This window comes from Miscanthus floridulus, chromosome 12, assembly GCF_019320115.1.
Source record: "Miscanthus floridulus cultivar M001 chromosome 12, ASM1932011v1, whole genome shotgun sequence".
NCBI classification, from domain to species: domain Eukaryota; kingdom Viridiplantae; phylum Streptophyta; class Magnoliopsida; order Poales; family Poaceae; genus Miscanthus; species Miscanthus floridulus.
The window spans coordinates 23,531,739-23,545,536 of record NC_089591.1 but is presented as its reverse complement, the minus strand read 5'-3'; the positions used below and the strand labels follow the sequence as shown (position 1 = coordinate 23,545,536).

Genomic DNA, 13,798 nt, shown 5'->3' with positions numbered 1-13,798 from the left:
TAAAAAATTAAAGTCGTTATGACCATTTGATAGTTGAGGAATCAGTAATGACATTCCAAAAGAAATAGGTATTCAAAACATGTGTGGATAAATTCCTGCAGTCATGCTCCTTTGTTCATTCCAGCTCTTAAATTAAAATCTCATTCATTCACTATCCCTATAAAATCCTATTCACTTCACAGGAGTAAAGTGTACTTTTTCCTTCAGTTTTCCTGAGTGTAAGCACATCCAATTGATTTATCGTATTTTGTGCCCCAATTTCCTAGAGTCCAGCACAACCACCAGGGAAAAGTTATGGCATTTTCTATTAAGAAATTTGGTTGTACATCTTAACCATTCAATTGAATTGCATATTTTGTAATCAAATAAGGGATATTGTGTCACTTGCTCAATGGTCACAAAATACAAAAATGACTACAAACTTCATGCACATTTAGAAGGCAAAATTCAGAAGCAAATCTGAGTAAAGCATCTTTAGAAACAATGCATGAATATGAACATAACTTGTTTCTTCTTTGACATTGGATAATGCATCTGCATATGAAGGCTAACGCCGGTAAGCAATGTTTTCAAGGCGTCGCTTTGTCGTCGCTTAATCGCCAAGGCGCTCCATGCAGGACGCCACAACAGACGACTCGCCTTAGATTCGTATGGCGTCCGCCTTATGACCGTGACGTCCAGAAATCGTCGCTTTGGCGTCCGATTCGCGCCAAATCGTGCGTGGCGGGCGCCATACACAGGTCTAATTCTGGGCGGCAAACAAGAGTGCGCAGAGAGAGCTGGCACGCAGGAGAAATTGGCACGCGCGCAGAGAGAGATGCGCGGAGAAATACAGTGCAAAGAGAGGAGCACGAGGGAGATCTTGAAGGGGAGACGGCGGCGGCTGTCGATCTGAGAGCACTGACCAGAGAGGAAGGGGAAGCAGAGGAGAGAGAGGAAGGGGAAGCAGAGGGGCGGAGGGAAGAGCAGAGCAGCGCATCAGGAGGAGAGGGAAGCAGAGCAGGGCATCCGGAGAGGGGCGGAGGGAAGCAGAGCAGCCACTCGTGCGGTCGTGCCGTCGTGTGGAGGCGGAATAGCAGTGGGGAGCGGCGGCGCTGATGGGTTCGGGAACTCGGGATAGGGACTTCGATGAAGCCACACTGCCAGGAGGGGAAGGAGCACATGGTCTGCCTAGTGGGCTGGGCGAGCCCACTTCTTACTCGGCTCCTTTCTTTTTCTTTTTTTCCTTTCCTTTTTTCTTCATCTACTGCTCTAAGCTGCTGTTTTCATTTTTTAATTAATTTCTTAAGGCGTCGCCTCGCCTCACGCTTTAGTCGCTTAAGCGTAAGGTGGTAGTCAGTCGCCTCGCCTCGCCTTACCACCTTGAAAACATTGCCGGTAAGCACTTTCTTGTGAGATGTGCTAACAATTAATAATCTCAGTAAGGTGTAGTTTGACCATATAAGCATTAAGCACCGCTTGGAAAGGTAAAGATAACATTCATTCCATTCATGATTATTATTACGAGCTCCTTATCCAATGGGAGGACAGAACAAGCTTGTGATTTGGAATTGTATACATTTTAGGGGAAAAAGCAAAATGTGGGATATCAACTAATAAAGATCCATCCATACCTTAACCATCTCATAGACTCCCTCTGCGATGGCAACAGAAGAATCACCTGAAATACAGTGCATATGACTCAGTACATCACAAGTTTATGGAAACTTATCACTGTGTATTCGTAAGACATAATTTGGGCCGAGGATAATATATCAATTAGTCCTAACTGTTAGCATGTTTAATACTGTGTTTATTGCCAGCATGCTGTTGCCTGGGATTCTTCCCTGGCGTGTTGTCTGGGATTCTCCCCCTTTCTTAATTACTACCTTAGCTTCTATAAATCCTTGTAACCTCTGCTGTTATCAATCAATCAATATACAGAAGCATGTTTATGCTCTAATACTGACCTCCAAATGAACACAAATTCATGGGTACAATAATAGATTTGGATCCTTTTGGTGGCGAAGATGCCTCAATTGCTAACTCCAAAGAAAAACACAAATATTAGGTGGGAATGTTACGTACAGAACACATATAAAAACAGATAACATTCATATCAAGATTGAAATTTACCTTTCTTGCAGTTCCTCCAAGCCTCTTTAACAATAGGAAGAAGCATGTCACACCAGCATCCTACAGATTCCTCAGAAAGCTTTGAGCTACAATCCTTGTGTGAATCCTACAGATAGCACTTAATAATCAGCAGGAGGCAAAGAACACTAATATGTCTACATCTCTGGTAAGGCTGATTCAATAGGATAAACATTTAAGAAAGGCATTTCACTTCTCTGCAAGACTTCTATACGTTTGGGTAAGGGCACTCTCAATACAGCTGGATATTTTCCATAGCCTAAGAAACTACCCATGGAAACCACAACTCACAATGCAGAATTTTTTGTATGGGGCCCTTTCTTACCTCCATCCAATCCGCTCTCCATGTCCAAGAACAGGAAGAAACTAGCAGCCCTCCCCAATGCAATGCCTGTAGTTTCTTCTACCATCGATTTGCGTGAAGGCACAGTTTTTGTTTAGAAACTGTTTCTTCGATTTTTAATCTCTCCTCAATAAATTACTTGCCACATCAGCAAAATGTCTACCTGGCAAGGTAATTAATAGAGATACAAACCATGCTGGTTTCTGCATTGGGAGTGCCCTAAAGCCCAGTTAGGAATTTAAATATAGTGCCTACTTCACATCTACTCCTTTCCAAATTGTAAGTCGTTTTGGCGTTTTTAGATACATTGTTTTTACTACATATCCAAACATAGCATATATCTAGATGCATAATAAAAGCTATGTACCTAGAAAAGACAAAACGACTTGCAATTTGGAACGGAGGAAGTACAGTGTTTTCTTTATATGCAATTTTGAACAGAAAAAGCAACATCTAGTGAAAGATAGAAAGCTGGGTTGCAAGAAACCGAAGAGAAAATATCAATGTGGAAACCCAGCTCTAATATAATTTTATCTGACAGGTTCCAGACACATCTCATGGCATTCAAAGAAAGCTGCTTAAAAACATAAGTGAGATGAGGCAATGTTGCTTCAATGCAAACAAGCAAGAATTGTCACTACAGCACCAATAACATAGAGACCACAGAAAGTTAAAACTCTACTGTATTTTGTTGAGGCACCAATATGAACTGATTCCAAGAAAAGTGTTCTCACAGCGAAATTTGATAATAATAAACAGGAAAAGAATCGTAGTTCTCCCCTTGCATTTTGCTGGGAAAGAAATCAAGGAAGCAGACTGTTATTATATCTCTAAACCCCAGCATAAGTATTACAGGAATGATAAGGCAGTACGAATGTACCTTTAGTCGCCTTAGATGAAAAGCAGTGAATTCTTCCTCTCCATGGGGCAGCAGTTGCCGGAAAAGCCAGCCACCAACCAATCGAACATCTGCAGAAACCTTTGATCTGCAGAAAAGGTCGACTAAAGCATCGAGCACCTACAAACAATCAAGGTGTATAAATGGCAAAGAAACACGTAAGCATCCCACGACATCATAAAGCATCACGTGTTCAGAAAAAAAAAAGGCTCATAAAGCAAAAGGTCAATATTTTAAATGTAAGTTTAAAGTTGATAGCATGTGTCACAATCACCCTCCAAACATTAACGAAGAACTATAACTAAAACTAGCGAGCAGATACAATATTATTAGCTAAGTCCAGGAGATCAGCATCTGTGACACAGATAGGTCTGGATAAAAATTCTAATGCTGTAAACAATTACTTAAAATAACCTTTCTAGGTTACTAACTTACAAGATAATCCTAATAAAAGAATTAAAAGACAAGTTATATCAGTTACTGGGATGCCCAATAGAGATGCCCACAGTGGTAACACAAAATCTCAATGGATGAACTGTAACATTAGCCTAGACGAAAAGTTGAAGTAATTTGGAGACATCACATCCAACACCTTAGGATACACTTTATTAAGGTGCCTAGAGGTGTTTGGTACATGCACATGCTCTCAATGAAAGCAAAGCAATAAAGATTATTTCTGCATTGATACAAAAGCAATGTTATTTTCTGATTCAAAGTACACAAATGAAGGATGCCATCATTATTTCAAGAAAACACACTCCAGTACTCCACAGATAAAGGAACCAAACAGGTAATTTGTGTGAGGATCAACAAATAAACCTGATATCTGTGAACTTTGGAAGTCATTTGCCGTGGATGGTGACACTGTAGCCCATATTTATCCTGTAGAGAGGAAAATGGTATATTAAGGATGTCCTGACAAACTAAGAATCTAAAGAACGATAAAAAGTTAAGATAGCAAGTGTGAGAAACTAAATAAAACTGCTATCAGTATTTCATATATGAAATCGAATTAGAGTAAATTTTGGATAACCATACTTGATCTAAATTTCACAAACCTACACCGATAGCTTGGACATCAATTAGCATTCAGTCCCGCACGTCAGACAAAATAGTTTATGATGTATTCCAGAAGCTGTGGTTTTTAATTCAGACCATGTGTAGTTCTCTTAAATTTACTCAACTAAGTCACATGTTCCACATACAGTTGCATCAAGCAAAAGTTTATCACAGCAGTGCATATATTTATAATAAAAAAAGATTAATGCAGTTCCAGAAACTCCAGATAGTTGAACAGAACTTCAGAATTAATGTGATACATCTTTGTTTAGGTTGAATGAATAAATTACAACCATGAGCTGTGATGGTATGAGGTTGAAATATCACTAATATCCCACCATTAACGTACAGAATTGAGTAGATATTTGTAATTATATGCCACTCAATCTATTTTGAATATTCATATTCGCTTACAAAACATGGATGAGTGGTGCAACCACACAGTTCACATCAGATTCACTTCATCCCTATTATTCAGAAAATAAATATGAATTTCCAAAAACAAAGAGAAATTGAATAAAGTTGTGGTAGTCTACCACCATACAAAGTCTATATATAACAAAAGTCCATTTATCTTCTAATTTTGAAGTTTCTTCAAACAAATGGGGACTCAGAGTGTATCTTCTGCTCCAATATGATCAGAATCTAAGAACAGAATGTAATGGATGAGTGATAGACATTGCGCTCTATGCATTGCTAAGGGGCTGAGGTGCAAATGTACAAGAAGATGCTGAATCCCACTTCCACAATCACATTAATTTGTTTTTCATCCGATGGCTAAATGGCTTCGAGCACTTGATACGTTTTACCATAGACCCAGGACTGCAATAGTTGGTAGGTAACTCAAAGCACTTATTCTGTTCTCTTTCTAGAAATTCAAGTATATGGCATGATATGCCAATTTGTGAGACATAAGAGGGGATTTGCGGTCAAATTCTTTTTTTCTTATATGAATAGCGTGTGTTACCAGACAGCCAATCTGAAACATTCGATACCCAGATACCCCCTTTCTCTTTCTGATATCTTAGAAAGCAAGCACCTTTTCAAAATTCTCCCACTAGTATGTTATGAAGGTTCATTTGGGGATAGGGAGAACCATTGCCAGGAAGATAGCTGGGAAAAGTCTGCTTGGAGGGAGACTAGAGAGACTAGAGTATTTAGGGGAATTGGATTGTTTGTTCTTTCTTCATTCCTTTCCTTGGTAGATCACCTCCCTTTATATAGAGAGGACTCCTGGCCACCTAAGGAAGGCCCAATCAAATAATACCAAATCATATCCAATCCTATCACTAATTGACCCAAATCTAATCCTGTCTCTAACTGATCAAATCCCTCTAATTGATCTAACCTAATCTCTTTCCTAATCCTTATTCCTTCCTTAACGGAGGGTGCTATAGGCCGCGCTACAGTACCACGGGTACTGTTCGCGCCAGCCCAGGCTGGGCCATCCTGGGCCCAACACCCATAATATATGCATTATGCTGCTGTAGACCATGTTGATGTACAAAACAGGAGTTTGAAGACGCATGAGACTGGTGCAAGTATTAAATAAATTGTATTACGATAATCATCGCTGGGTGGTTCATATAAAAAGAGCTTTGACAGTACAAGACAAGCCACTGAGGAATATCTACTGATTTGGGATTTGGTCGAGGATATGGTCTTGCAACATGATGTGAAGGATCAACATATTTCGAAGCTGTCTAGTTTGGGCGTATACACATGCAAATCTGCCTATAAGGCCATCTTTGTGGGCAACATCAGGTTTGCACCATAGAAAAGAATTTGGAAATCGTGGGCTCCTCTATGTTGTGGATATTTCATATGGTTGGCTGTTCTTAAACGATGTTAGACAGCCAATAGGTTGGCGAAAAGAGGTCTCCCTCATCCTCCTTGATGTCCTCTTTGTAATCAAGCTGATGAGACCACGCAGCACATCCTTATATGTTGTGTTGTCTCAGCAAATTTGGTTGAATGTTCTCCAACAGGCTGGACTTGAGAGGATTTCTCCTTTTAATGCTGCTGGGAGTTTTTCTAGTTTTGTCGAGTCACTCTCAAGCAAGTGGATAAACAACAAAGACAAGGGTTTAAATTCACTACTTATCCTTGTTGCCTGGGAGCTTTGGAAACATCACAACAACGCTGTTTCAGTGATGCTGTTTCAGAATAAAACAATGTCGTGAGGGTGATCAAGTAAGAAACTTTGTGGTGCATGGCAAGAGCTAAGGAGCTCCGGATTCTATTATTGGGAATAGGCTATACTTATTTTCCTTAGCATGTTTTTCCAGCGAGATTGTTCTTTTCATTTTAAAGTAGACGCTTATTATAATGTGTGTGTCAAGACCTGTACACTTTATTTCTTCTAATTTAATGAAATAATATGCGTATTCGAGAAAAAAAAATGTAGGGATAAAGAGCAGCAGTGTACCTGAAGCTTCCTTGCATAAATATCAAAATCACTACAAATGCTATCATCAGTTAGACCGCTGCTTGACGAAAATAATTGTCTTTCAGCAAGGTCTTCACCTACTAAAGCTTGCTGCAGGTAGAGAAGACAGGTGTCAGAAAATCAAAGTAAAATGTAGTACCATGATCAAGTTTTCAAATACAAAGGAGGTAATACTAAGACATAACTAGAACCAAGGAAAGGAACAGGGGACTGCAAAACAATGAAGGGCCAATAAATCTGCCAAATCTTGTTCATTTTGTAAGGTTTCATGCACCAACTAGATGAACCCAAAGCTTAAGCCTTTGGGAAGAGGTGGGCAATCCACTTTATACTTCAACACTCCCACTCACGTGCAGCCACAGATAATAAGGTGCAAACGTGGAAATAAAGGAGCGGAGGACTTAAATGACGCCTCTGCCAGGACTCGAACTCGAGACCTCTGGCTTTGATACAATGTAAGGTTTCATGCACCAACCAGATGAACCCAAACGCTTAAGCCTTTGGGAAGGGTTGGGCAATCCACTTTATACTTCAACACATTAACGCCAATCATGACTACCCATAAAACATTATACTAGCTGCCTTACGTGATTTTTAATGGGAAGAGAAACCCTGCACATGGTATAGAACAAACTGTAGCTACTAAAAAAATAAGAAAAATATAGCACAATAACCATTCACATAGACATCTACAAACAAGGTGTCAGAATTTTAGGATGCTAACAACATAGTCGACTAATGTTGAGGAAAACATGGGTGCATTCTACAACTGACCACACTAGAGTAAGAAAACAAGTAAAAGAACTGTTTTTCTCTCCAAGTGGGAAGGTGACAGTATACTTACTAATAGAAGTTTCTTATGCTGCTTTCTTTGAGGGAGGATTCCAAGTGCATCCAGCATTGATTCATCAAGTTCTATAAAGCCAATAATTACTTACAATTATTTTCTGGGAAAGACACAGTGAAAAGCTTAAGCATATTAGAAAATGTCAAGCACACCTTTCGTCTGCAATAATGTAGCGAATAAGCACAATGAACCCAAAGCTTGTGAATCATCTCCTTCTGTGATATAGGACAGCAAGTGTTCCCTGAAATTGCAGGAGTCAACACGCACTGTATACAATAATCTGATATGTGAACTGCGGAAAGCAATACTCCAATATCTAAATAGTATGCTAGTTGTGATGAGGAACATACTATTTAGATGTATCATTGGAGGAAATTCTTTAAAGTCGTTGCTACTTTTTAGGAATGGAGCTTGCTTTGATGTAGTTGTATTGCTTTGTGCGAAGTTTGTAGTTCTTGTACTGGCCAGATCTGGAGCCCTGGGTGCTCTCAGTCTGGTTTCAGCTTTATTCTAGTTGTGTAATAGTAGTTGATGCCATCGTTTAAGTGGTCGTTTGTTCACTAGAATCTTGTAATTTTGTAGCATTTATAGTAATAAATTCACGATTGTCCCATTAAGGAAAAAGAATATTAATAGTATGCAGATTTAAACCATTTTTTTTAAAATGTAAGCCCACAGAGAAAGGTAGATATAGTTATCTATTATATTATCAACAACGGTACTGCTGCTTCTGCTCAAAAGAGGGGACATTCTGGAATTTCTCTAGTCAACTTACTAAATTTAGACAGACAACATATCTATAAATATTTAAACTAGTGGATTTGCCATTTTTCTCGAAAACAGTTTCATGAATTCAGAACTCTATCAGGTTTTGATAGGATATCAAAGTGCAAATTAGTCATTTGAAATTCAGGTTGGGACAGCAACCAAAACAGTTTCAGGGACCAGGGAACACAATCCCTTGTCTGTCACACAGATGCCCAACAAACCAGATCTAATGAAACATAGGTCCCAAAACTTACAACTACAAGTGGGTTCAAGGACACAATTTACATATAAAAACAAATAGATATGTAAAAGACAACTGCACAGTAAGGCACAGATGAGTTCTTTATAGCTCCTATTATAGTTACTTCCAACAAACATGAGCTTAACATGACACCATTATGCCATAACCACTTGTACACATTTACCTAAGACACCAATCTTTACTCTACAACCAAATCATCAAAGCACATAATCATGAGAAATGTCCTGATTTACACAGCACAATGTTCAAATTAAGGGGCCTGCCAAAATAAATTTGATTTCAAAGTTTAGGGACCAACATGGAAAACTGCTGAGCATGCCTAGGGAGCTGAGGCACAGCTGTGTGTGCCCATAGATCATAAAGCCCAGTTTGACAGAGCTCCAGCTCCACGAGTTCTTGAAACTGGGAATTCATATCTCCAATAACTCATGGAGCTAGAACTGGGGGTACAACAAAATCTTTAGGTGGTTCACTTTCTTTACATTTTAGAGATCTAAACCACTTTATGTTAGGCTTTTAGCATACAAACTCCAGATCTTACATAAAGGTGAGAGCTGGAGCTCTTTGAAATAGGGCCTAAGTAGACATTTTCACTTTGCAGCATTATTAGTAAGGCATAAGGCATGCCATTAGAATATTGCAGCACTCAAAAATGTAACTGCAGCACTCGAAACAAAACCAAAAAAACAGAATGCCCAGTCCTATAAAAGCATGCATTTTGTTATCTTACATATGGCATTTATCCTCTATCATTGAACAGATAAAGTATGAATAGGACAAACTTGCATAATGGAAGCACCTTTTCAGCAACAGTAACAGACCTTGGTGTGTTGCCTTGGCAGCAATCACTTGGCGGTGAATTGTCGGGCAAGCATTTCCAACTAACAGAAGACAAAGAATTTGGCTCATCCTCATTTGATTGCTTGACAGCAGAGGCAGTAGTGCAATGATTCTCAAATTTGCAATTATCATGCTCAGATGTATACCCATTAGGCGTCCCTTGCTTCCTATCATGAGGGCCATCAGGTTGATGAAAAAGGGCAGCAGCTACAGTACTTGCCATATCCTTATTCTTAAAAATGTGTAGTATACAACAAAGCAGATACATGGATGTAGTGACACTTAAGTCCAAATCCTAAAGAAAAACATTATAATAAAATATAAGAAATAAGAAACAAACGCAGAAGTAGATGAGATAATATGTAAAATGTTTCTCAGCACTTACTGTGCTCTGCCTCTGCAATGATGGGAGTAAGAACCGAAATACCAGAACTTGCAAGATATTTTCAGTGATGAACCTTTCAAGATCAGGAATACCAGAAGACATAACATCACTGAAATAATACAGTGTGTCTTCAATTTGCACAATTGCATCTTCAACAGAAGACATTGGCAAAGAAGAATTCGCATTTCTGTAATAAAATAAATAATCCAGCATAAGGAATATAAATTTAACACAAAAAACCCATTCTAGTGATGTCACTAAGTTACCGTGAGGAGCGTGCAACCAACTTATCCAAGTCAATGCACTGCTTCTGAAAATACTGAACCATGTCTGAAAAATAATCTGATAGAGGCACACGGGAAATGAATCTGTTAACAGATTCATCTCCAACTGAAAACAAAGAATTGCCCAATAAGCAAAAGTGGATACAGGACACAAGCATTCATAATGGACACCAAGGGCTTACCAACTTACCATGATAGACATTGAGTGTCAAGGTACGTATAGCAACTCGAATCATGCTATCCTCATGAAAAGCAAACTTTAAGGCCTCAACATAAAGAGGAAAGGAAGTAACCTCATCCTGTATAGAACAAAGGGGGTGAGAGGAAGCTAGTAAACAAGGGATCTGCGATGCACAACAAGCCTCTAAAGCTCAACTAGTCCAAACTTTTAATGGGCAAACAAATGAATGATGCGATTAGAGTAGCCGCGTGAGACAAGCAAATAACTATCTTCAGAATATGCCTATATTTCAATATGGGTGGCACACCCCTAGCAAAACAGGGTAAGCACAATATGGGTGGCACACCCCTAGCAAAACTGGGTAACAACAATATGGGTGGCACACCCCTAGCAAAACAGGGCAAGAACCAGATCCCTAAACATTGCCCACAGCACACTCGTATCCCAAACTTAACCGCGGTAGTGCCAGAGTTCTTATTTGGGCATATTTGTCCTTAAAGTGATAAAATGCTGCTGCTGACCTCAATAACATGGCAACAGTTTTTTTTTTTAATGCAGTCCACTCAGTGAAGCCGCATTACATCTGAGGAGTCACAATTGTTGGTTGGATACAGAAAAAATGTTGTGCTACACTAATTGGACACATAAAACAAACCAAGAAGTATGAAAGGGAACAGAATAGAATATACTTAGCAGTCCAAACAAAAGAAGCAAGGAACAAGGCTAGAGTATCTGTCTTCCAGAAGTTCAGATATATACATTTTTCGTCTTCACGAGCAAAGAAATTGTATTCTTGTTCAACTTCCCACTTATCGCCCTTCACAAAATGGTACCAGGTAAGCCGATACATATAATGGTCAGTACTAAAACTAAAGTTATATATGCAGGTATTACGAACCGCAGAAAAGATATGTAGTACGATAACATCTCATCAATTCGAAAGTCAAATGGGTATGTAATCAAGAAGTTGATGTGCTCATTGCTAAAAATGTAATCTGCAGAAAACATAAACACTTGCATATTAGGCCTTTCAACTATCTGCATTGCAAAAACTGAGTGGATGCTGCAAAGTAGGAGAACATACAAATTGAATGTTCGTTTCTCAGATTTTGGATCATGATACCCATTGTCTGTAGCAGTTGGAGTGACACTCTTGACAGCTTAGAGATCCTTAGGACACGAGCGAATTCACCCATGATCTGTTTCTCCATAAAATATCTGAAAGAGAAAACAATAAATAAATAGAACCAGAGCAAATTTCCTGCAACACTTGATTGTTCAACACTTACTCAAAAAACGAAGGATCATGCTGGTCACCATATATCATAAGTTCCGCAATTGATCTCAATGCTTCAATCACAAAATCCTATATGACAAACATCAGCATCAATGGAACAACTATGAAGTCTAACTGAATTCAAAAATATTAGGATGGCCAGCTAAACCTGCCTTGTTAGCTTCATTGACAACATGAACCTTTTGTAGATGGTCTGTTAGATACCTGAAGAAAAAGATCTGACTTATCACAAAATATGAAACAATTATGATCATGATGAAGAATTTGAAATTCTAGCACATAACATGAATACAGAATCAAATTGCAAGAACTTTTTTACATCAATCACATTGAGGAGGGAAGAGTAGGAAGGTAATGGGATCTTAGTGTCTGAAAAATTGAAATTGACCATAGCAACATAGGATCTATTTTGATATTTTTGGCAGTGGATTGTCTTCTTCAACAAACAATTTCAACACTGACAAAATACGCAATCAAACTGCACAAACCAAAAGATAAGAAGAATATACACGCCTGTGACCGGAAGGTCCCGGGTTCGAGTCGCGGTCTCCTCGCATTGCACAGGCGAGGGTAAGGCTTGCCACTAACACCCTTCCCCAGACCCCGCATAGAGCGGGAGCTCTTTGCACTGGGTACGCCCTTTAAGATTAATTTTTTGTTCTAATAAGCTCATAAAAGGGTATTAGCTAGCAGAAATATTTGAGTTTATGTGCTATGTACAGACTGCTGTTGCTGATTAACAATAAAATGGGCATAATAAAGCCAGAATTTTTATGCCCAGGTAAAGATTATTGCAGATGAAAAGTACACAGTTACATCATGTACACTTCATACGTGTTTAGTTTTTATATAATCCCTTGGCCTCAATTTGTTTTTGTACACAGGAGACACATTTCAGAATAAATATTTGTGAATTGAAGAAATCAAACTGGCAGCTACTGCAACACTTTAACTCCCTACCACTATTACACTCATGAAGCAAAAGAGTTTTGAGTGATAGCACGGACGTGTGGTCACTTATCAACTTCTTTCTTTCGGTAAGAAGTAAGATCCTCTTCCATTTGTATTGAATGGAAAATTACTAGTGAAATACACTTAATCTTATCTCTGGGGTTTCATAGTCGCTAGGCGACTTTTGCTGCATCTGCTTTGGGTCATGTTTAATAAATTAAGTGGAGCTTCTGTAATCCTCTTCTAGTTGGGGGGGGGGGGGGGGCGCGGCGGGGCTTAATGCAATGATAGCAGCTCTCGTGCATGTTCTTTGAGGAAAAAACATCCGGGCGAGCAACCGCGTGGATCTACGGGCGGCTCCATCCTGTGACCTAATTCGACCACGTCGGCCGTCGAGCCAGGGAGGGCTGCGCAAGGGGTACGTGACTCACCGGAGTTCCTCAAGGGAGAAGCGGTTCCTAGTGCGCCAGAAAAGCCACATGTTGGTGAATCCGCTCCGCCCCGCGGCGATGGCGCGGGCGCGGGGAGCGAGCTCGGACTCGGAGCCACAGGAACCGGGGCGCGTGGCGGAAGGCCAGTCACGAACGTGCGCGGGCCACCACGCTGCCGCCGCCGGAGGGGGAGCGCATCGCATCCGCGGCGGCGGCGATCGCCGGCGGCCGGTGCGCGGGGATCGCGGGTCGAGGGGGCTCGCCTTTTGCCTTTTCGATTCTCCTTTTCTTTTCTTTTGTTTTTTTCCTCACCTTCTGATGCGGTGCAGCAACTGTAGTGGAGGGCTGGAGGCAAGCCGGATTCGGCAGCCTTTACCTACGGCCTACCGGTTTAGGTTCGGCTGATGCGGCGACGGTGTTGATAGGCACCGGACAGATAGGACTTAAAAAAAACTAATTACACAGTTTACGACTAATTTATGAGATAAATTTTTTTAAATCTAATTAGTTTATGATTTAATAATATGCTATGGTACACATGTGCTAATGGCGGATTAATTAGACTTAATAAATTCGTCTTGCGGATTATTCTGTACTTTGTTTTTTTATTAGTATACGAATACCCATGCGACACCCCATGTGACACCCTAAAACTTTATATCCTGAATTT

At 39.9% G+C, this 13,798-nt stretch overlaps 1 protein-coding gene across 4 annotated transcripts in view; it reads right to left on the bottom strand.

Moving 5' to 3' along the window:
- LOC136496684 (protein TRANSPARENT TESTA 9-like) overlaps window positions 1-13,455 on the bottom strand; it is a 29,025-nt gene extending 15,570 nt beyond the window's left edge. For 2 of the 4 annotated variants that reach the window (XM_066492419.1, XM_066492422.1), the window contains exons 1-19: window positions 13,129-13,455; window positions 11,899-11,950; window positions 11,739-11,815; window positions 11,534-11,667; window positions 11,348-11,444; window positions 11,209-11,266; window positions 10,459-10,567; window positions 10,251-10,374; window positions 9,985-10,171; window positions 9,581-9,894; window positions 7,882-7,970; window positions 7,727-7,797; window positions 6,862-6,972; window positions 4,194-4,256; window positions 3,357-3,494; window positions 3,211-3,267; window positions 2,116-2,221; window positions 1,950-2,021; window positions 1,614-1,660 (exon numbers count right to left, since the gene is read on the bottom strand). In XM_066492419.1, coding sequence (XP_066348516.1) covers window positions 1,614-1,660; window positions 1,950-2,021; window positions 2,116-2,221; window positions 3,211-3,267; window positions 3,357-3,494; window positions 4,194-4,256; window positions 6,862-6,972; window positions 7,727-7,797; window positions 7,882-7,970; window positions 9,581-9,894; window positions 9,985-10,171; window positions 10,251-10,374; window positions 10,459-10,567; window positions 11,209-11,266; window positions 11,348-11,444; window positions 11,534-11,667; window positions 11,739-11,815; window positions 11,899-11,950; window positions 13,129-13,331 — 2,109 coding nt within the window. In that variant the 5' untranslated portion in view covers window positions 13,332-13,455. The remainder of the gene's footprint in view (window positions 1-1,613; window positions 1,661-1,949; window positions 2,022-2,115; window positions 2,222-3,210; window positions 3,268-3,356; window positions 3,495-4,193; window positions 4,257-6,861; window positions 6,973-7,726; window positions 7,798-7,881; window positions 7,971-9,580; window positions 9,895-9,984; window positions 10,172-10,250; window positions 10,375-10,458; window positions 10,568-11,208; window positions 11,267-11,347; window positions 11,445-11,533; window positions 11,668-11,738; window positions 11,816-11,898; window positions 11,951-13,128) is intronic. The other 2 variants (XM_066492421.1, XM_066492420.1) reach the window with 2 other exon arrangements.
- Window positions 13,456-13,798: the final 343 nt, after the last annotated feature.